This window comes from Nyctibius grandis, chromosome 9, assembly GCF_013368605.1.
Source record: "Nyctibius grandis isolate bNycGra1 chromosome 9, bNycGra1.pri, whole genome shotgun sequence".
In the NCBI taxonomy this organism is placed as follows: Eukaryota; Metazoa; Chordata; class Aves; order Nyctibiiformes; family Nyctibiidae; genus Nyctibius; species Nyctibius grandis.
Genome location: NC_090666.1, coordinates 2,568,251 through 2,591,995, shown reverse-complemented (window position 1 = coordinate 2,591,995; position 23,745 = coordinate 2,568,251). Strand labels below are relative to the sequence as shown.

At 40.3% G+C, this 23,745-nt stretch overlaps 1 protein-coding gene across 1 annotated transcript; it reads right to left on the bottom strand.

Annotated features, from left to right (window-relative positions):
* Positions 1 to 9,300: 9,300 nt before the first annotated feature.
* ZC3H15 (zinc finger CCCH-type containing 15) lies at positions 9,301 to 21,878 on the bottom strand. Its single transcript, XM_068407581.1, has 10 exons — positions 21,654 to 21,878; positions 19,140 to 19,241; positions 16,607 to 16,718; positions 14,706 to 14,858; positions 13,544 to 13,635; positions 12,290 to 12,472; positions 11,458 to 11,604; positions 11,187 to 11,291; positions 10,829 to 10,955; positions 9,301 to 10,096 (listed from the first exon to the last, which is right to left on the bottom strand). The coding sequence occupies exons 1-10, from the start codon at positions 21,729 to 21,731 to the stop codon at positions 9,903 to 9,905; spliced, it is 1,293 nt and encodes a 430-aa protein (XP_068263682.1). The 5' UTR covers positions 21,732 to 21,878; the 3' UTR covers positions 9,301 to 9,902.
* Between the last annotated feature and the right edge of the window lie 1,867 nt (positions 21,879 to 23,745).

Below are 23,745 nucleotides of genomic sequence, written 5' to 3'. Positions count from 1 at the left end.
TATTTTGTTTTGGTCCTTCACATATTATTTTGTTTTGGTCAGTTGATGCCTTTTTGTTTCTGTTTTGTTGAACATTCATTTTCTTGGGGAAAAAAAAAAACAAAACACAGTAAATCTGAAAACTATGGCAGCATTACTGGGTGAGAACCACAAGGAAACCGCTCCAGCGATGTTGTAAGCTCGATTTGCTCCTACAAGCAATTCACCACATCAGCAAAACCTCATTCAGTTGTTGCGCAAAAGCTGTCCTTAGCCGAAGGCTACAAGGCAACGCTTTCCTCAGGAGGAGGGTACAACTAGGCTTTTAAAATCAGCTTCTAGCTCAGCGTAGAGTTCTAAATCTTCCAGTTCAAAAGGAAGTGAGTCGTGACGGGACTTTTTTTCCCCTGATTCGTTCAGTACCGAGAGCTGTATTACTTCAGTATTAGTCAATGTCTTTTCACAGTCCCCTTTGTGTTCTACAAAACGCTTGTTATGCACCGGGCCTTGTTTTATACTAGGATTTCATACCATTAAATGCAGGTACAGCTTTGCTTGATTTACAAAAGGATTAATATTTCTGCAGTCTAACAACATTATTCATTGTAAATCACGTGTGTGTCTCAGTTTGTGCTTCAAAGAGCACTTCTGCAGATCGAACAAATGAACGTATCCTCACGGTGCTCAGTAATACCCCCAAAGACTTAAATATTTTAAAAGATATTTTTAAATAATATTTTTACTCTAGAGAAAAGGATGAACAGGAAATAACGTAATAAAGGACAAACAGATCGGGGAAAAAACCCAACCTCTGCAATGTTCCCTACACAATCTCAGTAAAAATGTTTTCATAATATCCATGCCCATATGAGATGTACTAGAGAGACAAAAAGTTAAATACCACCCTATTGCGTTAAGGGATGGGGTGTGGGAACACACCAGCCCCGAGGGGAAAGCCTGGGCAGTCACCACACCTACCTCCAGAACCAGCACTCAGCTAACCACGGTGGTGGAGCTTTCAGGAGACGGACAGGGAGAGATGGGGGTCTCGTGTCTCCTGGTGGGAAAGGTCTCAGCAGAGCTCTCTGAAAGGGGATGAGGAGAATTTGCTCATCTGGAGAGTGTAATGGAGTTGGCTTTCTGCTTCTAGAGTAGGAAAAGAAAACAGCTGAGAAGAAACATCAAAATCACAGGCTTTGTTGGGTCTTTCATCTCCCATGGGGTATGTGTGTTGTGTACAGAAGGTGTTTCTGTATTTCTGCTGCTCCTACCTACTGAAACAGCTACGGAGATGCTGTGCAATGCCAGCCCACTCGATGAACAAGCTCCAGCGCCCTTCGCTACTGCAGTGGCAGCTGCTTCATAGGCTCATTCTGTCTTCAGATTAGACCTGTGCTTCTTCCTGACCCACCCCTCTGTTTTTATCCTGCAGAGCTAGAAAATATACAGCAGGCACAATTAATACAAGAGTACTAGTATTACATTGAATAAATAACCATCCCTACTATGTCTTAATCACTTTCTCCTCCATCTTTTTCTTCCTTTCTAGGGAAGGTAAATTGCTCACTGCATGCCCTGACTTAACTCTACCTTTTCACATTCACAAAAGGTCCTCTAGAACACACTGCTTTCCTACAGTTCCCCAGAGATGAAGGAATGATTATTTGTCCCTTGTCTTATTCTTAATTGCATCTGAGTTTCTTTCCTAACAACCTTTCCCTTCTTTTGCCTGTCATTGTTTTCATACAGTTTTAAGTACCATCCTCTCTGATGAGACCGTGAGCAACAGCAAACGCACACAGAGCACATTACTAGAACATGCACCCAGTTTTTATTTAGAAGGTGGAAGTGACTGTGCCTGGCAGAAAGAGTTGTGAAACAGTATTCTGCTAGGAGCAAAGAGAAAAAGGACACCTCCCTGCCACAAGGCCCTGTAGGCACAGAAGACGAGGCTCACTCGCTAGCAGATTTCCATTTATGGAGAAGTTCCAGAAGACAAGAGGCATTTTCTGGTTTTCTTACATTCTTGCCCGCATCTGGTTATACAGAAGTACTGGAGACCACTGCTTCCTGTTACAGAGATATTGCCATTCCTGTCGCTAGTGCAGATGATTTGTGTAGGAAAAGTGTGACAATTTACATAATACTTTATATTCCCTGATTTTTGAGAATTCTTAACTGATTTTTTTCTATGATTTTTTTTTTAATGATGCATTTCCAAAGAAATCTAAATGAAGCTCAGTCTCAAAGAGCAGTCGTCTTGGCTTCTTAATTTACTATTCCAGAAACATAATGCCACATCTCGCCTTGAAGCATCTGTCCTCTAGTGCTCCAGTATTACAGTAACACTTCTACATTCTTGCTGAAGGATTTGGAACTAAACCAAGTTTAAAACTGATGAAGAATTCCCCGGTTCGCAATATGAAAAAGAACTCTTCAGAGTGCTCTGTGCTTAGTAATGAGTGCAGACTTTAAACGTGTTGAAGAATTATGCAGCAAATTAATAATAGCACGCAGAGCAAGCAGGATTGAAAGGCAATGGAGTAAAGTAGAGCCAAGCTCCTTCCTTCCTGATAGGGAAAGGGATATCATGATGTGTTAATACTTCAGAAATCCTCTAACAAACTAAACCTGTTACTCTGAATCTGCTTTTACACTCAAATACAAAAGCACTAAGAGATTGCAGAAAGACAAACTAACATGGAAAAAGATATTTCCCTCCTCCTCTCTCTCAACAAATGTTTCAAGTGGTTCAGCCTGGGCATCCTGGGCCTTGATAAACCATCTCAGCCATCAGCTCTAATGTCTTGACTTCAAAGATGTTACCCTCTTACTGAATGCCCCAGAGTTCAAACTTCCTCCCTCTTCCCCATCCAAAAATCCCTTCTCCCAAAACAAAGTAAGACCCAATTTCCCCCTCAATTTGAAAACCATTACCTTTTGATCTTCTATATCCATGGAATAGTGTCCTGTCTGGCATTAATATTAAACCAAAGCATGTTATCATCTGCAAGACATTATACTGATGACTGTATCTTTGCCGGGTTAAAGAATAAATGAATATTTAAGTCAAGGAATAAAGCTAAAGAAAATAGATAATACAGAATCAGGTCTCTTATCATTCTAAGAGGGGGCTTGGTGGGACAGTATTTAATGTGTTTTGTTAGTTTTATTTGGGTTTTGTTGTTTGCTTTTAAGACATTAGCCTACAATTACCAGGAGGTTGTTCCCATAGACTTCTAGTTGGGTGCTGCTGGTGAAAGAACTTCTGGAACACAATTTTTTGTTTGCATCTATCAAAAAGCAGCCTCCCAGTTAATGCTGACAGCAGTTATCAGTGACAGAAACTGCAGATGCTTCTGTGCTTTGAATAAAGAGCACATTTAACAGCTTATTCCTTCTCGCTGTCTTGGGGTAAGAGTGCTCGTTCCACTTCTTCCTGCCTCCGCCCACATACAAAGAATGGGTAATTATTCTGTCCAGCAAGTGCTCTGTAGAACTGTAACTTCATAGTTCTGTGTGGAACACAAAATCTAGAATCGCTATTTACAGAATACAGCCTTTTTGTATGGACAAGGGCAAGAGAAGCCCGTGGTACCAGGCTGATACTGCTGACACAAAGCACAGTTCTGATGCCTACCAGCTGCTTATTCCAGGAAACAGGTCACAAAGGTGAGACAACAGCAGTTAATGATCCCTTAGAGTTTATCCCCTCTTACCATTTTTGACTCTAGTCTGACAGATGTTTGAAGCTGTAAGATCTTTGCTATGTCCTTTCTGACCGACTTCCCTAATCCTCCTCCTCTCCATTTTATAAACACAGCCCTGGAGCGTTCACAGCCCGGTCAGGAGAGCTCCCTGCCAGGCGATCCTGCGCTTGGCTCACGCCTGCGGAGGGACCCCAAGGGAGAGGGCAGCCAGCTGGCTTACACAGCCACTGCTGAGCATTAGTGCACATGGATTAGAGAGGGCAGTCAGAAAGGCCACCCTTTTGTCGTGTTTATACTTGGAAGAGAGAGAAGACAACAAAAGAAAGTGAAGAAGAGTGAAGATGAAAGGTTTCTTGAGTAAAAACTTCGCTGTTATCTGATTATAAGGAGGCATTAAGTTGCAGCTATAGAATTTTTAAAGTGTAGGTCAGTTAATCTTTTTCTTTAGTCTACTGTTCCCAAACCACAGTAACTAAACTACTTGACATGTCAGACATTACAAAGATTGGTAGAAAACATTGGCTGAGAGCTTGCAATGGATTCATGTTGTCGTATAGAGAACAAACTACCACGACGTCTTCAATCCCGTCTTTACAGGTGGTGTTCAGAGCCCACAACTGACAGCCTCGGAGTCAGAGGGTAAACCAAGGAGTAAGACCTTATAATGGCAGGGGGTTGGAACTAGATGATCCTTAAGGTCCCTTCCAGCTGAAACCATCCTATGAGTCTATGAAAACAGGAATGGAGATGAAACTTGAACAGCACAAAAGGTCTCCTAGAATAGCAAGCCTGTGAAGATTTATTAGGGGCCTGAGAAACGTAAGGTTTTAGCTGATCTCCTACAACGGCAAGAGATGCATTACACCCATATTATATGCTGACAAGACAGTTTCATTCCAATGCAGGTCTAAGGACGCAGCATCTGTAGAACACTTTTCCCTAATGGATGATTGTACAACGAATATTGTTTTGCCTTGTGAATCTTCTGTAAGAATTTGCTCCTCTCGTCCCTTCAGGAATGCTTCTGCTTCTTTCCATGCATTTTATATAGCAATTTAGGTGTTGGGGGTTTTGTTTTGTGTTTTAAAGGAAAGCTGTGATGCTATCTTCTATCTTCTCCATTGTATCTTGCTTTAATTTAGGAGTCCATCTCGTTTTTGAAGTCTGCTTGGGTATACTTTGGGAACATCTCTTCAGTTTTAAGCCAGACTTCCTCAAGTTTATGGCCAGAGGTATTACAACACAAACCATTTTCCATCACAAATGTAAAATAAAGATAGATTACCTCTGAAGTCTCTTTCACTAATCACAAATGAAACGCTGCTGTTTTCTGATCGAAAGAACTGATTATTTTTGCCATTCATTTCAATAATATGCTGTGAAGGAGCCTACTGTGTTCACATAGTAGGGCTATAACATCATGAATGCATAAAACATCTTGGCCTTATTGCTAATACCAGCAACAGCCACTCTCTGTAGAAGGACAGAGCATCTATTGAAACGAAAGAACTAAGAGTGACAGACTAAGCCAAGGCCTTTCTTAGCCTTTAATGCTAGTGTGAAGGAAAGGGAAGGGTGATTTGCAGATATCACTGTAAAAGCACTTAATGTGATCACTGCCACATAAACCACATCCGGTACATAACCGGGAACAAGGACTATTTGCTTCATTAAAGATTTTGCTAATTAAGGCCCATTTGTAGCAAAGAATCAAGCCCCTTAAGAGAGAAAGTTTCTGATTTTGTAAAAAAAAACAAAAAACAAAAAACAAAACACTAAAAAAAAACCAACCAAAAAAACCCCAAACAAACAAAAACAAAAACCCCACACCTAAAAAACCACAACCCACCCAAATGTTTCTAGCACTGAAATGCATCAAGAGATTGTGTTCTTCAAAACTGAAATATATTGGCTGCTTTTTTTATATCCACTTTCTCTGCTTGGCATCGAGTCAAAGCAAAGGAAGGCATAGGATATCACTTCCTCTAAGTATTTTCCCTAGAGATCTAAAAAGACAAGCTAGTAGAAGTCACGCTCAAAACACGATGTAGCGGAGCTGTGGAACTGCTGGGTTTCCAGAAGATCCTAAAAAGGTAGAGAGAGTGAAGGGGGAGAGCAGGGAACATACTTGGAGGAGAAAGCCATCAAGGGATACAAAGTACAGCCAGTCAAGAGTCTTCTAGATTGAAAATAGTCAGAAGCTACAAACGACCCACGCTCCTGGGGAGTACTTGGGCTCGCCCTTCTCTTACCTCTTTCTTCCCCGTGTGTCTGGTTTTTGGAGTGTCATAAATGCTCTTTTCATCTGCTGCAGTGCAGCTGCTGTTACAGGGGTTTTTTTTGCAGTTCCTCTGGCCTTCCTGGGTCTCATTTTTGCAATTCTCTTCCTGATCTTACTGATGTTATTCAGTGGGTATTTCTCCTGAGATATTTCAGGTGAATATAGATGAGAGATATTTGCATACGACAGTGATCTCATTCTCTCAACTTAGGGCTGTAATAATTTCACTGCAAGGGAAAGGAAGATCTAACCTTGTAAGATTTTTGGTTTAGTCACGGAATCACTCTGCAGTTTCAGCAAGTTACACAAAACCAGCACCTGGGACAAGAATAACAAACACTGTTTATGAAGCTTCCAAGTATGTTATTTGCATAAGCTCACAAAACATTTAAGCCTGCACGGTTTATTATATTCAGGTGATTTTTAAAAAGGTATAAACATTGCAAAGTGAGTAGAAACTAGCTTTGTGAATGCCTGAGACATACATTTTTGACACTTGTTATTCCACACATGACTAAAGAAACGTGAAAGAAAACGTTCATAAAAATATACTAATTTCTATGTGCAAGTTCTTTCTGTACAATCTATTTGTGAACTGCACACAATCTATTATGATAATACTGAATGGCCAAGAAAAGCACCACTGCTTCATCCAAAGTTTATCAACAGTAAAACCTCCCCTTGATGAAAAGCAGTTGGGGTGTGTTGTCCATTAAGCAATGGCAACATTTCTGTCCCAAACAGCTCGTAGTGTTTACTGTAAAAAAAGGAGGGAGCTCTTTGAGTAACAGCAGTGGCAAGCATAAAATTCAATCACACACGTCTCAAAAAAATACTATGAGAATTTAAAGCTAGTCAGTTTAAGCTGCTCAAGCAGTTTTTGTGTGTGACAGAAATGGGATTTTAAAATGCATCAAAACTGAAAGCCAACAAATACTCCGCTTCCGTAACAGCAAACACCAGGAAGGAACAACATGGGTTTTCTGCAGCATTTTTAAAATTGGTTTTGTCCACACAGGTGTCCAGTAACAAAGGTGCTGTGAAGGAAATGTTAAAGCCGTGGCTACACGACACTTCTGACATAGCACTCATTCAAGTTATGAGAAAAACAAGATGATGCTGACAGTGGTGCAGGCTGTAAGGGACAGGAATAAAGTTGAGTGCAGAGGTGTTTTTCCTGGCTTATGATCCTTTGCAGCCTGATCTTGACCCAATAAGAGTCTCTTCCTGCTCCTGTAACAGTGAAATACTGTATTTTTGACCCATACCAACTGGACATACCAGTTGCAGAAGTGAAGATATTGCTATTTTAGGATTCAGATTATATCTAATTTTTCCATAAGCAACTCATTCACTTTACATCAATGTCAGGAACCTTGCATCAATAGGAAGAACTCAGTGGTAAGTCACATTCAGGTGGACTCCATTCTATCACTGCTCATTTCCAAAATATTAATAATTCATCTACCCTAAGTAAGGCCTTTGCATTCATTTTTAATTGAGCATTTATTGACTGAAACTCCCTGTCAGCTGCAAATTTAGGCTTCTTTAACTTACAAGATTAAGAACTTCTTTTAAAAGGTTCTATTCAAGCCTACCCTCAAGCAGAAGGAACACGTAGCATATTGCCTGAATGCTACACTACCAGCCTTCTTTAAAAGCAAGCACCCTGCTTTCATGGTTAGAGATCTAGGCAGACCAACCAAGCCAAGAGGCTAGAACAAGTCCAGTCAGCAGGGCCAGAATAAGCAGAGAAGAAAGGGTGAACACCAAAGAGGGATAGCAAACTACTGTTTCCTGACCACATGAAATAGCCTGTCAATAACTACTGCCTGTGACAATGTTTTTCTTCAGCTACCTTAGGTATACTCACCATAGTTAAATTATGCAAGGTGACTGCCCTGATGTTGAAGTGACGCATGCACAAAGGAGTTATGCACCACAGCTGAGCCCTTTAGACCCAAAAGGGCGCACACACGCTGTCCCTCTGTCCATCTGTCTCAAGTGTTTTATTAGCTGAAATTAGTACGAGTTACCCTGTCATTCCTCCACTGTAAAATACAAATAATTAACAACACGGACACAACTGTGGCAAAGATTTAACCTATTTAGATCAGTGAAACAGATGAGTATTATAGAAATCATTATTATATACAATATAGCAGCCTCTAAGACACAAAATATAGAAAGCCATTTTCATCCTTGATAATGATTAAATTAACTTTATTCCAATTTAAAATATACAACTTTGAAAAATTCTGCACCATACATTCAAATATGAATTGCATTCTTAAGTGTCCTGATATCCAGGTATCCTATTGCTGGCCAGTATAATACAATAATCTGTCAACACTGTTTGTTTATGGCCACAGGAGAAAAGTCTCCATAAATAAACATTTACATCTCATATTGCAGCTTTTCCTTAAACACTTACATTTAGAAGTCAATTTCAGTAGGCCTCTTTCTCCCAAACACTGCTTCTTGTTCCTATAGGAGACAAATTCCACAACAATCCCAAAAAGGGCACAAAAAGTCCGAGTCAGCTATTTTAGAAATAGCATTCAAGATACAAGAGTCAGTTCACCAGTGTCAGCGATAACCATTAAAGCTAATATCACCACCCAAAAGCAGTTTGAGAAAGCTCACTAACAACGCCACGAATCTTAATGGTCTTTAAGTAATAATTCAAAAGCTTTAGAAAAATCGATACAAACGGTATCATTAGTACGGCAATACTCTTGCAGATACTATTAGTAGTACGGCAAGGAGGCATAACCTACAGCCCCCTTGAAAAAGCACCACTGCTGAGAGATCTTTATGGCAGGGACATGAATTTTAAAGGACACGCTGACTTCATTTAAGCCTGACAGTAAGTGCCGCCTGCAGGGACAACACTGCTCCGCTTTGAGGCGACTTACTACTGCATAACTCCATGCTATTTATAGAACACCTGAGGTATGACAGGCATTTTTCAGACCGTAACATCCCTGCTCTGCAGAGCCTGAAGTCTTCGCTAACACACAACACACAGCGGGGAAAGAACAAGACTCAAATAGCAATGAGTGACCTATAGCATGTATTAAATCAGTTAATGGACGGGTAGGGGATGAGAACAATAGGGGGGGAAAAAAAGTCAGCTGCTGAATTTTATACTGCATCAAGTGTAGAAAAAAAAATCATAATAGTAGTTAGCCCTAATTTAACTGAAGCCAACATCATCACCTCTGTATCAGGACTGGAGAGAAAAATGTTTATCACTGTTTTAGAAAATAAAGTTATTAACAGTTTGGTATGATATCCTAACTTAACAGAGAAAAATCAACACAGGTATTTTAAAGTTGATAGTTTTTATTTACAGTTTTGTTGGTAAAAGGCGTCTGGAAAGTTTAAAACATTTTAGACAGAGGGCACTGTATTGTATTCTGTGATGTATCCGTTCACAATCCTCAGTATCCAGCTGATCAAATAAAGCTCATCACCACTTAAAGAAGCATAATCTGCATCAGCTCCATTAGAGTGTACTGCCTAAAACCACTTCAGGCAGTTTCTAAATCAACACAATCACTAATAAAAATGCAGTTCTGGTAAAGAATGTATAGTTTGATTTTTATACTGTACCTGGTACCAAATTGCCCACTTGCATACTGGCAAAGCCATTACACTTCCTACCTTTAGTTGAAAGTTATAATCTCATTTTCTGCAAATTCAGCTGTCAGGTTAATTCTGAACTACTCTGAATATTTTACTGTGAGCACAGTCAAGATTGGAGGAGGTGAGACGGAAGGAAAATATTCCTGGTGTATGACGTGCCCATCAGAATCAGCTGGGTAACCATAAACATCCTGTTTAAGAATTCTATTCAAAAAGGAGAAAGAATGTAGTCAGTTTTCACTTTGTCACATAGAATTAATTCCTCACTTGAGCTTTTTAATTCATTCTTCTAAATCAAGAGTGTTTAGTTCTTCTTCTAGTTCATCCAAGTCCTCTCCAGTAAAAAGATTTTCATCAACTGGAACTGCATCAATTACTCCATTTTCCAACTCCCCATCTCCATCATTATCTTCCTCTAAATCATTTTGCTCACTGCTGTTTATATCACCACCAGAAGCTTCACTTAATTTATTATCTGAAAAAAAAAATAATTCTTACATTTCAGTGTCACAAGTTTCTTAATCACTAACTCACAATCCTACTAAACAGGCTTCAAAGTTTTGAAACTATAAAGAACTACTTTATTTTAAATTTATGCAGACTTATATTGGTTAAATTGCACGTACCTGATTAACATGCAGGTTTGGATCATCAATTATTAAAACAGGTTGAAAAAAATAACTGAAACTCCCAACTCCTCCAACTCTTATTTTCATAACTGGGTCAAACATAATGAGCTGCTCCTGCTCAATGCCTGCACTTAAAAAGACTCAGGGTCTTAAAGATCACGGTACGCATTCCACAAGAGCACCAAGATCAACAATTTGCTCTAAGAAATCACAAGCCAACATAAGCGAGCTAGAAAATATGAAGAAAAGCTTGGATTTTTGTTGATGTTATTCATGGAATCATTTATTAAATCTGGAAAAAAAAAGGGAAACTCCTAAAACCAAACATCTTAAGGATTTACTTGAAGTGGCCATAAACACTACCTTTTACTTAAACTTGAATTTAAGAAAAGTAGTGCATAGCATTTACTACAAGCTTTTTCTTTAGTAACACACCTATCCTTGATAGTAATCTCACTCCCCTGCCCTTTTTAAACAAATACTTCTTTTCAGCAGGTCAGGAATTCATTTCTATCTACCTTTTGGGAAGCTCTTAACAATTCAATCCCATATTAGTGATGCCTAAATAACGAACTTACCATCTTTTTCTATTGAACTGTACGTGCTGAATCGCTCAGGGCTAGCCACGGTAATGCCAGTCTCATCTACAGCCTTTGGGACATAGAGGTTCACATCGACATCATTTATGCACACAGGGTCTTCCATCTGAAAAATAAACCAAGATGCTCTGCATGAATTACTTTTCTACAGAAGTTCTCATTTCTGCAGGATTTCTAGAAAATTTTTTTAAATCTTGCTTTTGACACCAAAATTTTGACAAAATATATTCTGCAGCAGTGTTAAATTAAGACCCAAGCTTATTAATTGCACTGTAAGAGCTCTCTAATTAAAAGTTTTCGAACTTGAAATATTATTCGAGTTAATACTGTTCTTTACCTCATCATCATCTCCCGTTCCTTGAACATAATGGGTGTCATCTGCTTCTTCATCATCTGCATCAACCAACTCTGGTCGGAACTCAAATACTTCACGTCCACTAATCTATTAACAGAAAAAGAAATCTTAATTTATCATTTGATAGAATTTATAGTGCTGTAAAAAAAAAAAAGAAAAAAGAAAAATGCAAAGCAATTCCAGGCCAGCTACCTTATTACAAAAACTTATTTACTCTTTCTTCTTACATAAAGGATTGGAGTGTAGAACATACCACCAATGCTTTGCCAGCTTTAAAATCTGCTTTCCTCCTCTCCATATCTTGCTCAGCCTTATCAATTTTTTCTTGTCTCTTTCTTCTCTTCCATGCAATAAAACACTCTAGAGTAATTTTGGTAACGTTTGGTCCTAAGGCAGCACGCTGTCAAGCAAAGAGACTGATTAAAGCTAGAAATTGTTTCCAAAGGCTATCACGAATCATAGATTTAATTACTCCTTTCCAGAAATTAATTGAAAACATTTCTAATTCCTTCTTCACTCTCACCACTGTTAAACATGCACCATCAACTTAAAGTTTGACTCAACACATGATTTTCCAGGTAGTAACATAAGTGGACATGAAAGTTCACATGAAAAGTGGAGGAGGAAGGAAACCAATGATAATAGCTCGGGTTCTCCTCAAGTTGACACTGCCAGGCAATGGTGACAGAAACCAGCAGAGCAGCAACGTAACGCCTTCAGAAGGCCCCGTTCTCTTGGTGTTGCTTCCTCATTAGAGTTGTAAGAGAACTAAGGAGGCAGTGAGCTGGGGCTGAGAAAGGCCCACAGAAACAGTTTTAACACATAAAGGCAAAACAGCAGTAAGAAATAGAAGCCTCCTAAAACGGATTAGCAACACCTGCACTAAGTATGCAGCTGTAGTTTAATCTGTTCACTAGGTAATAGCTTCTCAACAAAAACATGAATGAAACGCAACCTTCATCCTAGCCTCACAGTTCTAAAACCATTTTATACTTTTAAATTCTTAATTAAGAAGTTATTTACAACTGTGTCTTCAGAGTAACGAAAACAAATCCCACCCAAAGGTACCTGTCTGACAACTTTACCTCTTTTTCTATTAGATCTTCTAAAGAAATTTCATCTTGCTTTTCCTCCTTCTTTTTGTCCTTTTTTAATACAAAACCTGGAGGGAGAGCATGGCGATACATGCAGTTGTCTCCTCCACCTGGACAGACCCAAAACCATCCATATTTGTTGTTTTCAATAGCATCAAGGAAATATTTGCAGACCTGGATAAAACAAGGGTTGTTAGCACTGCATTCTCGTTCATTCCCAGCAATTTACACTACATGTATAGCTGCTACATGTCAGAAGTACAGCAATTCAAAGCCACTTGTGCTCAAAAACCTGAAGAAACATGTAAATGCATTGCTACTAAAAAGTACACAAAAGCAGCACAACTAATTATCTAAAACTCATGTAGCCAACAGCTTTTTCCCCTTAATATAATCCCAATTGAGAAGAGAGGATGACTCAGAAGACTGTCAACTGTGTACTACTGTAAACCCAGTTGCACACGTAAAGGCATGCTGATGGTCTTTCTTCCTGCTCACCAACATCAGTGTAGTTTTAATCAAGATAAATTGAACCTGCCTCAGATGTTAAACCTTCCAGCTCATGACCCTGAGGTAAAAATGCCATTCTGGAACTTTTAACAAGCAATTCGTAGTTCACACTTAGCCATATCGAAGTTTAACTTTTGCAAATTTCAGCAGTATCAGCAGAGTATTTAATTATTTGGTACTGAAAACAACGTGAAATAGTTCTGAAGAATGAGAAAGCGATTAAGATATTATACCATTTAGTGCACAAACTAAAGAATATTCTTGAAGTTAGAGGTCAGGAACTACAAATGACTCAATTAGTAGATTTCAGCTTACAAGAGAAAACTTAAAACTTGTATATTTATGTCACCCAGTACATAAATAAACCAATATATATGGCAGCCACTGGAACGAGATGACAGACCTACCTAATCACAATACTTGAATCTTCTAAGCAAGTAGGATACGTTGTATTAGATATATTCCTTCAGCATTTCTATTTTGAAAGCACTTCCACTGCTATCCATTTGTATTTTACATGAGAAAATACCTTAGGATGCGTGAAAGAGCTTTGGGGTGGGTTTTGGTGGGGTTTTTTTAAATACATTATTAGAAATACTATCAGCCCAACTGTATACTCAGCACATTATTATAATACTCCATTCAAAATCTTTAGATAACAATAAACATATCTAATACTAGCCTGCAGTTAATTCTCTCTACGACAGCTCAATTACAAAAAAAAAAAAGACATACTATTTGAGTTTTGGGCTTTTTCTTTTCCGCCTCACCATGCTTCTTGTTCACCACTTCTTCCAGCTTCTTCTCATCCCAGTTATCCATTGTATCTAGAAAAAGACAACAGATGGTTTCACAGGAACTCCGAATACTAAACAATGCTGTCAAGTTGCTTTTCTCCCCAATAAAAGTTTTGATATGCAATTCTTACATTTCAGTTATAGAATGGAAAATAAATTCAGGCTTTTATAATAAAGTTTTCAAACTATGTCGCTCACAAGACGATTTCCTCAAAAGCCTTAGAAACTTATATTTTGACGTGCGTAAAGTGTGTTTTGGTTGAAGACTAAAAAACGTGTCATTCCGTCTGTATACTACTGAGCGTGGACAAGGGAAATGAAAAGGAAGATGACTGAACAGAAGGTTGGAGGCTAATGTGCAGAAATACAGATAATAAAACTTGAGGATCGAAAGAGATAATACCAAATTTTCTGTGTTAAAGTTAAGAGAAGGTGCCATCAAAAGAAGCATGATTTCCACTGGTAACAGTAGCAGCATACCTACGGGTTCCTATCATATTAATTTAGGATGACAGCCACAATAAAGACCAAGACATGATGAACTGAGGAAAAAAGAAATTATTTTGACTATAAAAATCTCTAATCCCTGCTAAGTAAAATCCAGATTACTTAGCCAACAAATGATTTGGGGAAAGGAGATAAAGTCACAGAAAAAATTCCAAAGTATCCTGAATTCTAGAGCTCCGCACATTTGGGCAAACAGTAGTAACAGTTCTGGAAGGCAACCATGGTTGCTCATCACACTTCCTCCTTTTGCACTTCCTTTTTATAGACCTTAGAAGAAACTAGCAGCTATAAGACAGACCAAATACTGTACAACTTGCTACTTGTATGACATGATATGTTACACAGCAGAATTTAAAACCCACCATCCAGTATCACTAGGTTGTACTTCTTTTTCTAAACCAGGCCTAAAGAACACTCGTGGGCACGCTTTTCAGAGTGAGTTTCGCTGCTGTTCATAATTTTGTACATAGGGGTATGGGTTCCCTTGGTCATCGACCAGGCTCTTCAGATCATAACCACAACACAAGATGACTCTTAATCTTAAAAATCCAGCTTCAGAATAGTTCAGTAGTCATTTTCTAGAAGTATTATACCTTTTTCAAGGTCTTCATCTCTTGCATCAATGTAGACACTTCGTTTCTCACCCTTCCTTTCCAAAGACAAATCATGAGAAAACTTGCACTTGTCTCCTTTAGTGCATTGTCCTTGCTTGAAGAAAGCACAAACTACAGATTTGGGGTCAGCACCTGAGTGAAGAAAGTTTTTATATTTTAATACTATTTTTAAGCAAAAACTGTGCATTAAAAGTTCTGAGAACAAGGTCTAGGATCATGCAATCTTTAGGAGCTGTAGAGAATGAAAACACTTTTTAAAAAATTAAAGTTATTTAATGTGAAGTTTATCACAAGCAAATACTCCATGTCCTAAACGTGTCATATTTACCTTGTAGAGCATGATATTTGCATTAAGTATTGAAGCTGTCACTTGACTATTTAAATAAATATTTATAGCAGTGTGCCTGAGCAAATTATTCATTCGTATAATATAATACATACGAGATATCATTCTGTGCAACTTCTCTATACAATAAGCTATTATTTTTTGCCTCTAATACACAGTAAAGCATCTTCTGGATGCCAGCCTTTCCTGAACAGATCAGCAACATACTAGAATAAATTATTATAATCTAACCTACACTCATTCAGACCACTTTCTTTATCAACAGAAATAAGATGGCTGCTCATAGCCCTGCAAATAAGCAACTGTTGTTACAGTATGAACTAGTCCACCAACCTAACTACAGTTTAAGGAAATATCATCCCACTAAAGGGATTATTTGACCATTAGGAGGTGGGGGAAAAAATGAAAGTAGGTAGAAACATGTTTATGAGACAATTAAATCAGAGATACTTGACTTGTAATATTCACTAAGTGCTCATGTAAGATTTTAAGTTGAGTTTTTCACCTGCTGATTTTATGCTTGGTGCAAGTCACCAGTGACTCGAGTATGTACAGCAATGCCTGTTTGAAATCTTAACTACAAATCTAGTTCTTAAACGGTGAGTGTATCCCTAAAAGGACTTCAGGTAACATAGCTCCCCTGGTTGGCCAACTCAATAGAAAGCCAAAGCTGTAATTAGGACAGTAGTAGTCTTCTAAAATAACTTTACTCAAGAGCTACTTTATTTGGAGAAAGCTGACCACTGCAGATCATGGACAGAAAACCAGCCTTTCTTGCTGCTAAGTTTGCTTTAAAGACATACAAAGAAATCACACTTGTTTAGTCAAAAATTTTTGCGCATAATTTCATTAGTTCCAGAAGATTAATGAAGCAAAGAGTTGATAACATTTAGTTCATTCCTAAAAGTATGATTTTTTTTTTTCCCCCTTCCACATGGCAGCCAATTGTAGAGCTTCCTGGAAGTATCGAACACTCTTAAACTTACATTTCATCACAAAACTAGTTTGTTCTATAACTGAGTCCAAGAAAGACCACACTTCCAAAACCAAGTCTTACTGTTAATTGGGAGGTGAGAGAGAAGTAATCAGAAAATTTTTACTGTTCTGATTTGAATACAAGTTTTCTGTGAAGACAATAGTTATTATATTATATTATATTCCTTTTAATACCTGGATATTCACATTTCCCTGGGGAAACAGGCTGCTTTAAACAATTACCATCACATAAAAAAGAAAAAAAAAAATCATACCACTAATCCAGAAGCATTTAATTAATGAACATGCTGAATACAGCAAATCTACAGCTGCCCTGTCAATATCAATGTAGCTTTTGATATTCTAGCAGTCTAGTAACCCCAGATGACTGCCTAAAAAGAAGTCAAATCCTTACTGACAAACTAGATACACTAGATCGAGAAGGAAACAGACATATCTACGTTATTAAAAAATGAACTGGCATTTTGAAAGGCTTATTTTACCTGAAGTAGATATATGAATAAAAGAACATCAATGAAGAGAATTCAGTTACTCATACCTTTGCTAATTTTCTGTGCAGCAACCACAGGCTTGAAGAGTTCATTTAATTCTTGTAATTCTTTTTTCTTATCTTCTTTTTTTAATTTCTTCTCACTTTCTGTTTGAGCCACCTATAATGACCCCAAATCTGAAGTTATTAATATAAAAGTAGAATGACATTACTCACTTCACATGAACTGTATGCTAAAATAGCAAATCATTCTAAATTAGTTTATAAGGTGAGAAGGGATGAGAAATTAATATAATCCTTATAACCTGTGAATTTCTGAAGGTGTCTGAACTCCTGCCCTGGCGTGAATGGCCAGGGCCATCTAGTGGTACTGACCTTGCAAACAGAAGGGATTTCAAGACCCGAGGTGCTGGTAGGTACCAGTAAATGACAGGGTTACCTCTATTCGACCTTTACAGGCTAGGAAACCAAGTGAAAGATATTGAGACAAGGAGAGGAAAAGTTAGTTGCTCTTCTGTGATACATTAGCAGTGCCACTATTTAATGCAGTTACTTCAAGATCTGTGCAAAAAGCTTCTCTGTCTTTAGTCCCCTACAGCCTGCTTTGCCCTTTCTCTTCGTGTATACAGGCAGCAATTCCAGGAAATCTGACTGTAAAAGTTGGGAACTGCTTTTAGAACACTATTTGTGTGAATGTATATCAATTCAACGTATCAACATTTCATGGATAACCAGTGTTTTGTAGGACAAGAACAGGTATTTTATCTGTACCAGGGGCCAAGGACTGAAAAACAAGCTCACCTAGGAAAGGAAAAGTTTGTGTATCAGAAAAAACCTGACGCTGCCTTTCCCTTTCTGGATAAGCCAGAAAGGGCCTGTATCTATACCAGAGTGGTGGAGCGAGATGAAGACAGATGAAAGAGGAATGGGAGAAACATTATTAGATTATTTGACTCTTATCCTCAAGGGAAGCTAGTGAAACTAACACCACTACACAAATATGTGGGGTACTTTATTGGTAACATACAGTGTAATCTTAAAAAAGGAGCTTGGTTCTTATGGTGAATTTGGCAAAAATACACCAAATAGTTTTAAAATGGAATCGATTAGTTTGGTCACTTTTCCTACTGAAAGTCCACAAGCCTATTTTACATAACATGCAGATCCACATATGTCAACTACAAAGAGTAGTACTTTGAGAATGCTTTTGTTTCACCCTAGGGTTCCAAAAGCATGAAGATGAAGCTTGCCTTTTTTTAAAAAAAAACCCAAACAAAACAAACCACCACAACAAAACCTTGACAGCACTTCCATTTGTATCTCAGGGCACAAGAAAAATTGCTCTAAAGTGTTCTTTCATTCTCAGGGCCAATCCCACCTGAAAAATATTTTACAAGGCAAGAAAGGTAAAGTCTAAAAACGAGCTTCTGACATCCACCAGTGAATAGCTGCCAGCATTTGAGAAACAAATACTTTTAGGCTGGCGAAGTCACACCCTGGTATTCCTATACATGCTCCAGGTTCAGGGATTTCATACAGAAACTTCAGAAGGACTGTTTGAGTAACGCCAGTGTTTTTGAAGTGACATCAAGTAGTCCTTTCCACTACAAGAAATTATTAGATCTAATGACCCGAATATCAACTTCACTTTTAAAGTTGTCCCTGACGTTAGTTAATCCATCCTTAAGTTGTGTAGGAATTTAACATAAATTATGACATCACGAATTTAGCTGACACAAATGTAATTATCCTACAGGCTTATTCACAGAACAGGAAGCTGTGTAAACACTTAACAGCTAGCTTTCCTAGTGCTGTAGGAGTGAGAGACCCGGTGCACTTCCATTAGAGTAATATTTTCATGAAATCTCTGCTTTCTTTTTAAGTATAATCTAAGCATTTTATCTCATCGACATCATATTTTACTTCATCATAAAAAAGAAGAGCAGAGTAGTAGACAGTGGCTCAAAATTTCAGTTTCTTTGACCGGTTCACCAAATAGATGCAGATTTGTCAGACTTGTTTCCACTTTAAAGTATAATAAATACTTCCATAAGTAGAACAACAAGCACATATGGGCTTACACTTCTTTTAATCTTCCCCCAATTCCAGTTTTAGTAACAACTATTCTGATTTTTAACTGTTCACTATTTCCTGGATTAGGTGGGAATTAAAGAGAAAAAAGAGAAAGAAGATACAATTGTACTTTGCTGATAGCCAGTTTCTACAATTTAATTTCAAGTATACCTTAAACTTCATTATGTTACTATAAGAATACTATGTAAACAAAAAAAACACCCTTATAAATTGAGTTTGGGTTGGGAAGGGTGGGGGGGTTGTTCTTGTCAGGTGTTTTGTTTTTTTTTTTTCCAAAAAACCCCATACTCCATACTACCTTTACATAGGTACATACTTCTCAGCTAGACAAGCTTTGCAAGAAGACTATTAAATCTGTGCTAGTCACAATACATTAGGCAAGTAACAGCTCAGCTTTCTTCTACTTTAGCATTATATGACAATCTATATGTATTGTGAAAGCTGATTTGACTATACAGTGGGAAAACATTACAGAATAAATGCTTACCTGACGTGGATTTTGCTGACCAAATTTAACCTGGTGAGTCACAGCCTTGATAAATTTCTGTTGTTTTGCACCTTTTTTATTCTTTAGGCCGAATGTTTTGTCCTAAATCAAGAGATAAATACAGCCACATTAATTGAAACAAGTTTAAGTTGTTACCAAAAAACCAGACCTCCCACTCCTCTCAGGTTTTTGGTTAAACACAGCCTATTTCCTCTAGCAACACAAGCAATCCAAGAAACAGTACGGACTTCTTTGAGGGTGCCAGAGCCCTGGCACAGGCTGCCCAGGGAGGCTGTGGAGTCTCCTTCTCTGGAGACATTCAAAACCCACACCTGGGCACCCTCCATGCTCTAGGGGAACCTGCTTTGGCAGGGGGTGGGACTGGATGATCTCCAGAGGTCCCTTCCAACCCCAACCATCTGTGATTCTGTGACAATATTTAGACCCCTCACATCATCTTTTAAATTTGTTTTTCCAAAGAACCTACTAAATGCTGCTGTTGTGCAACCTATTGCTTTTATCACCGGACCTACTCACATCCCAGTACTAGTGTGAGCGTACACACACAGTGTTTTCAGGCCTCTCAAGACAAAAGGACAAGATGGTTTTGGAGACTACCCAAGTAACACCTGAAGAAAATAAGACTGAATAGCCATAAATACTGCTTTTTTTTTTCTCTTATCTACCTGAAATAACGTTACTTTTATCTTCAAGTATTCATATATAAATGTTATTTATTTGTTATGCAGATGAATATTGCCACATGTAACATATTGCTTCTTATTTTCAAAGATTTTAAGCTTTTCATTTTCTACCTGTACTAATTTGAAGATCAGTCTTTCCCCTATGGTGTCTGTACTTCCTAAACTCCACTGCAAGAAGTTTCTGTTTACTGCCTGAACCAATTCTTCCTCTACATCTCCGGTTTTATTGCTAGAGACAGGTTTCTATACCAAACTGATTAAAAATTTAATTAAAAAAAAAAAAGACAGCTCACTTTCACATGAGTATCTGAAGCAGAAATTATTTTTTGTAACCAAAATACCTACATAAAAAGACCCATCCTTGCCTTGGATTTGACACCAACATTTTTTCCCTTCCAGGAACAAGCAACAGATGTTCATCCAGTGATAATACCTCAGTTCAAACATACTTTTGGAAACCCTACCAATCCGAAAAAATATTATGAAAGAATTATAGAATAAACAGTTCCAAATAACCAAAGTCACCCTGTTTTCTTTTACAATGTATCCCCTGTCAACAGCAGGTGATACTTTATACTAATTTGAAAAGTCTGTAATTTATCAAAATAACTAGTAGGGAAAAGAAAACAGATCATTCACACACTTGATTTCCGTGGCAAATGCTACATAAGAATATATAATCCCTGTGTATTTGAATGACGTAATAAATTATTGTTAATAATGCAAGTTTTTCCTTTTCAGCTGCATTTTTTTTTGTAACAAAAAGCAGAATTTTCCTACAAAGCTGGATTCAGCAAGAACATCAGAAACACTGAAGCCAACAGAGAGAGAGAACAACCACCGACCTAACGTTTCTGAAGAACGGTGCTAGATTGAGAACACTTGCATTACACGGATATTGTGCCTAAACAGCTGAGCAGCTACTATATTTCATGCTAATAGATGCAGGCAAACATTTAGTTGTCTGTAACTGCTCTCTCCTTGTACTCTCAAAAGAGCTTTATTCTGTATAGCGGAAGACTTGCATGACTATCCTAATAACTAACACACACACACCCCTCTCTAGCAGTTTTTTTAAATGGAATTGAGTATCAGAAGCTTGAATGGAATATGAGATACTGCTGATTAATCTTCAAATTATTTTGCATTCAACTTCTATGAAGGATTTACTAAACTCTTATTGCAGGAAATGCCTCCTTGGCCACACAGGTCAAACCCAAACCAACCACACAAGTGTTTTAAACTGAGTGAAAAATGCAAACAGACACCTCAGAGAGCTGGAGTCAGCTACTACAAGAACACAAATAACATCAGATGGACAGGGGAAAGGGGAGAAAGCAAAAAAAGGAAGCGCACTCTTGTCAGATCACCTTCAGTCCAAAGACCGCTCTGGCCCGAACACGTCCAGGCTGAAAACCCGAACCCCAGCCCAAGGAGCGCAGCGGCCACCAGCACACCTGTAAGGGCGGCGGCCAGCGCTGGGGCCGCCGGGGGACCCGGCACCCCCCGGAACGCTGCTGCCGGGCTGCGCTGCGGCCCCGGCCAGGTGCGCGGGCGCACACCCCGGTTTGGCCTTTACGACCACCTCCTCGGCCGCTTCAGCTGCGGAGGCGGCCTGCGGGCCCGGCTGCCCGCGGCCCGTGACGGCGGGCTGCCGCCTGCAGCGGCGGGACGGCCGGGCGGGGCGCGGGGAGAGAGCTGCCCGCCGCGGAAGGGGAACGGCAGGAAGCGGCAGGCCCCGGCACGGGCAGGTAGAGGCCCGCGGCGGGAGAGCGACCGCCCGGGCCGGGCGCGGCCCTGCTGGCCTCACCTCGATGATCTTCTCCTTCTTCTTCTGGTCCGCCTTCTTGCTGCCCCCCGCCGGCTGCTGCTGCTTCTTGGGGGGCATGGCGGGGAGGCCTGGGCTCTCGCTCGGGGGCTCTCAGGGCCGCAGGACGGGATGGCCCCGCCGCCGCCGCCGGGGAGGCGCGAAGGGATCCCGCTCGCAACGCCGGCGGCCGCGGGGCACGCTGGGAAGGCAGCGCGCGAGGGCCCGGTTACCTCCCGGCAGGCAGCGCGCGGCGGGGCGGTGGCCGGGCGCTCCGATGACGTCACGCAGGGGCGGGGCCCGCCCCAGGGCGGGAAGCTCCTCCCGCGGGGGCCGTGCCTCAGCGGCCAGGGAGGGGGCACGGCGGCCCCCGAGGGCCCGCCCCGGCCGAGTGGCTGCCCGGCAGTGGGAGAGCCGCCCGTTGGTGGCCAGGGAGTGGTTCCCCGGCGGGAACAGTGGCTGGTTCCCCTCAGGAGCGGTGCCGGGCGGAGCTGCGTTACCGCCACCGCCGTCAGAGGCAGCGACCTGGCGGCGACGGGCCGTTCAGCCGGCTGCCGCGGGGAGCCCGGCCAAGCACCGGCGGGCCTGCCGGGCAGCCTGCCCTTGCCTCTGCCAGCCCCAAAGAAGCGATCCGTAAAGCAGCAAGAAGTTTAATTAGCGCCTAAACGGACACAGAACGGCGGCTGGGCGCGCGTGTGTGTGTGAGCTGCAGAGGTGCGAGGGAAGGCTCAGGGCGAGGGTCAGCCGTGTGGGGTCAGACACCCTTATCGGGGCCGCTGCACAGCCCTCGTAAGGCCCGAGGGAAGCGTGGCAGGTGGTGAGCAGCCAGATTTGTGAGCAGTTGGGTGTTGGACACCACCAGCACCCTCCGTAGCGCGGTATGAGGACACAGGATGCTTTGCTACTTATAAACAGCAATGATTCCCTTAGGATCAGCTACGAAATAGCACCCTGGAGAACCTACAAGCTAGGCAATCAAATGTCAGGGAGAAAAACAGACTCTCCCAGTCAAGTAATAAATAAATCTGAAGTCAGCCGCTTGCATGGTCATCTTTTTTCCCTCTGAGTTCCACCTGGCAAATACATCTTTCTCTAAAGACTGCCTCTAAAAGACACTGCAGTGCTGAACTCTTGATTCTTTGTTGGGTGCACTGACACAAGCTCGCTGGGGATTAACGGGAGAGAATTTGTTACTGCAAAGAGCTCGGATGTTTGAACATTAGCTACCTGCTGCTCAGGGGAACACTGCTAAATAAGCCACCCCTTGTAAACAAGCGGACGTTCTGTGTGCAGAAGGTATGTTCTACTTCATGTACTTTATGAGAAGTGGGTCAGGTTTGAGTATGAAACAATGGCAGTCTGCCTGAGGGAAGATAAGCACAAATCTTTCTGTAGAAAGGGTCCAACAATCCCAAATTGACTCCAAATGTCTGAGCAGGATCACGGTCTGGTACTGAAATCCCATGGAGTTTCTTAGCTTTGACATGCACTGCTGCTTTCTCATGCTATGGCTTGCCTGCAGGTTCTCTGACCGTGCCACAGGAGAGATTTTTACTCTGGTTTCATGAGATGGGCTTTCAAGCTCTTTCCTTCCCACATGTGGAGCAGTTTCTGCAACAGAAAGACATGCAAAGCTTTGGTATTGTGCTGTTTCTGAGTGGTACCTGTTTCATCCAGAATGACTAGAAAAAAATTGCTTTGAAAAAGAGCAGAATGTGTAGGGGAACATGTGTTACCCAGATTTGCCAACTTTTGATTTCTGAAAAATGTTTCAGTATCAAAATATGAGTTGATGATAACAGATTTCAAGGTCTATCTGTTTCAGCCACTGTAGCACAAATTTCCTTTCTCATTTTGAGTAAGGTGCTTAAGTCTTGCTATGGCGCAGCTTCATACTTTGTGCAGTGGGTTAAGGTTCTTCTGTTCCTCACCAAGTTTAGTAGTTTCTGATACAATCTGCATCCAAAAAATATTTTAAAAACAAGGCATATTTTTTAAATGATCTGATGGACCAGAGGTAAGAAAACAGGCTGTTCTGTAAGCAAATAGCTGTTCTTACAAGGCTTTAAGCACCCACAGTTCTGCAACACAAAAG

Coding starts and splice junctions, on each gene's coding strand:
- ZC3H15 (XM_068407581.1), bottom strand. CDS start 21,731: ATGCCCCCCAAGAAGCAGCAGCAGCCGGCGGGGGGCAGCAAGAAGGCG. Junction 19,242..21,653: donor AGAAGGAGAAGATCATCGAG/GTGAGGCCAGCA, acceptor CTCTTGATTTAG/GACAAAACATTCGGCCTAAA. Junction 10,097..10,828: donor CAGTTCAATAGAAAAAGATG/GTAAGTTCGTTA, acceptor TTTTTTTTTCAG/ATAATAAATTAAGTGAAGCT.